The sequence below is a fragment of the Rhea americana genome, unplaced genomic scaffold (assembly GCF_003343005.1).
Source record: "Rhea americana isolate MKP2758 unplaced genomic scaffold, rheAme1 scaffold_930, whole genome shotgun sequence".
Classification (NCBI taxonomy): Eukaryota; Metazoa; Chordata; class Aves; order Rheiformes; family Rheidae; genus Rhea; species Rhea americana.
Window position 1 is genome coordinate 9,927 of NW_028187123.1, and position 2,646 is coordinate 12,572.

The 2,646-nt window shown below is 65.7% G+C and overlaps 1 protein-coding gene across 1 annotated transcript; it reads left to right on the forward strand.

Annotated features, from left to right (window-relative positions):
• Positions 1-396: 396 nt before the first annotated feature.
• On the forward strand, positions 397-2,640 carry PRNP (prion protein (Kanno blood group)). The gene is made up of 2 exons (XM_085324837.1): positions 397-2,329; positions 2,435-2,640. The coding sequence occupies exon 1, from the start codon at positions 1,218-1,220 to the stop codon at positions 1,989-1,991; it is 774 nt and encodes a 257-aa protein (XP_085180963.1). The 5' UTR covers positions 397-1,217; the 3' UTR covers positions 1,992-2,329; positions 2,435-2,640.
• Positions 2,641-2,646: the final 6 nt, after the last annotated feature.

Below are 2,646 nucleotides of genomic sequence, written 5' to 3' on the forward strand. Positions count from 1 at the left end.
CGGCGAGCGCCGGGCTCGTTGCCGGAGGAGGAGGAGGAGAGCGGCAGCCTCGGGGAGAGGCTCGAGCGCTGCAAGCGGCGGCTTATTCCCCCCCCCCCCGCCGCTCCGCTTTTGGAAACGGAGAGGATATTTAAGCCTCTTGCTAGCTTACATAACCGGGCGGCTACGGGGAAAAAAATCCCGGCTGGAAGGTATGTGCTCCGAGCCACTTAAGACGCCGCGCTCTCGGCGCCCGCCAGGTCCGGGTGAGCAGCTCGGCGGCAGCAGCCCGCCGAGGCAAAGCTCTCCCGGTCCAAACGGGCGGCCCACCACGGGCGTCCGAGCGGCTGCGCGGCAGCGGCGGCGGCGGCGGCGGCAGCCTCGCTGCCTGGCGGCTCAGCGCGGCTTGCACCGCCTCCCTTACGCGGGCGCAGGGCGTTTTTTTTCCGCTCCGGTTTTAAGGCCGGACTCGTGCGGCACCAAGCGCCTCCGGCCGTGCTCGCGCCTCCCGCCTGGGAGTGCAAAAATACACACGGCCTTTTGCGAGCGCTTTTTTTCACGGGGTGCAAAAGCGTGGCCGACAGGCCACCGAAAAGGTCCTTGTTTAAGCAGGAAATTGCTCTTCTGGCCGCTTGCACGGCTCGGGGCGATAGCTCGGGCGAGGCTATAGCTGGGTGAGGTTAACTTTGGGTTCCCCGGTGAGAATTAAGGAAGCCGGTCCATTAGTTTTTGCAGAAACGCTCAGCAGCCGAAGCTTAATTGCTTTTTGCTGTAACGCGAGCCAGAAAGTCAATCTGGAGTAATTGCCTCCCTCTTAATGCAGTCACAGGGACCGGTGCCGGGAAATGCCCTTTCCCCCCGGCGCCCCGCTCCCCGCTCCGCGTCCCGATTCGCTCCGCCGAGCCGAGGCGGGAGCCCGGGGGGGCCGAGCGAGCAGAGGTCAGGAAACCCGTAAGCGTCAGAAATGCCGCCGGCTGTTATTTCGCTGCGGCCTGTTGAACTTAAAACAGCAGCTTCTCCCCTGGAAAGCGTTGAGCAAAGCGTTGGATTTTATTCAGCGGAGGAAAACCTCCGGGTCGAGGCTGCCCGAGCTGGAGCGACCCGCGTCTCTGTATTGCGGGCGTGTGCATGTATATATATTGTGTGTGTGTGTATATATATATATATATATGTGTGTGTGTGTGTGCGTGCAGAGGGGGTCGGGGCGCTGACGGCGCCTGTGCTTGTGTCCCGCAGCCATGGGCAGGCTCGCGGCGCTGCTCCTGCTCCTCGGCCTCTGCACCGACGGCTCCCTCGCCAAGAAGGGCAAGAGCAAACCCGGCGGCGGCGGCTGGGGCACCGGCCGCCAGCCCGGCTACCCGCGCCAGCCCGGCTACCCCCACAACCCCGGCTACCCCCACAACCCTGGCTACCCCCACAACCCCAGCTACCCCCAGAACCCCGGCTACCCCCATAATCCCGGCTACCCGCACAACCCCGGCTGGGGACAAGGCTACAACCCGTCCAGCGGAGGAAGCTACCACAACCAAAAGCCCTGGAAACCCCCCAAATCCAAGACCAACCTGAAGCACGTGGCCGGGGCGGCGGCGGCCGGCGCCGTGGTGGGCGGCTTGGGCGGCTACGCCGTGGGCCGCGCCATGTCGGGGATGCACTACCGCTTCGACAGCCCCGACGAGTACCGGTGGTGGAACGAGAACGCGGGGCGCTACCCCGACCGGGTGTACTACCGGGACTACAGCGGCCCCGTGTCGCAGGACGTGTTCGTGGCCGACTGCTTCAACATCACCGTGACGGAGTACAACATCGGCCCCGCCGCCAAGAAGAGCAACGCGTCGGAGGCCGGCAACAGAACCGAGGTCGAGATGGAGACCAAAGTGGTGACCAAAGTGATCCGGGAGATGTGCGTGCAGCAGTACCGCGAGTACCGCCTGGCCTCCGGCGGCCGGCTCCCCCTCGCCGAGGCCTTGCCCGAGCTCCTGCTCCTCCTCGCCGTCCTTCTCGCCATGCCTTGAGGGGCACGTCCGTCCGAAGCAGCCTCTCGTCCTCGCTTGTGTTTGTCTTTGGTGAAGCACCGTGAGATCCGTTAGCGCTAACGAGCACCGATAACGTCTTAGGGACGCGAGACGAACGTCTCAGGGCCTCGAGATGCCGGTAGTCCTCTTCCGGAGCCGTTCCCGGTGGGGGCTCTACGTACCGTCCAGGGCTAAAAGTCAACGGGACGCAAATCCGCGACGCGCTTTTAATTAGCGGTCCCCTTCCGAAGCCGTTCGCGGGGAGGCTCTCGGCACGGCGCGGCGCCGAAAGTCAACGGCGCTCGGGTTTAGCTGCTCTCCGCTCCCCGCTCGGCCCCGTGCCTCGTTCGCGCCGCTCGGCGCGGGGCGGTCGCCGGCTGCGGAGGCGCGCGGAAGGGGCCTTCGGCGCGCCGTCCTCTTCCTCGGAGCCGCCCTCCGCCGAGCGGGGCGGGAAAGCCTCTAAGGAGCCACCTTAACCTAACGCGCGCAGCGCCGGCGAGGCTCCGCCGCGCTCGGCCCGGCCCCGGCGCGGTTTTCCCAGAGGACGGACGTGGTTTTGCAAGCAGGACCCTTGGCCGCAAGCTCGCCGAGGCCGCCCTTTTCCCCTTTCCAGGATAATTCCCCCTCCCCCAAAAAAACCGCTCCGCAACCCCGG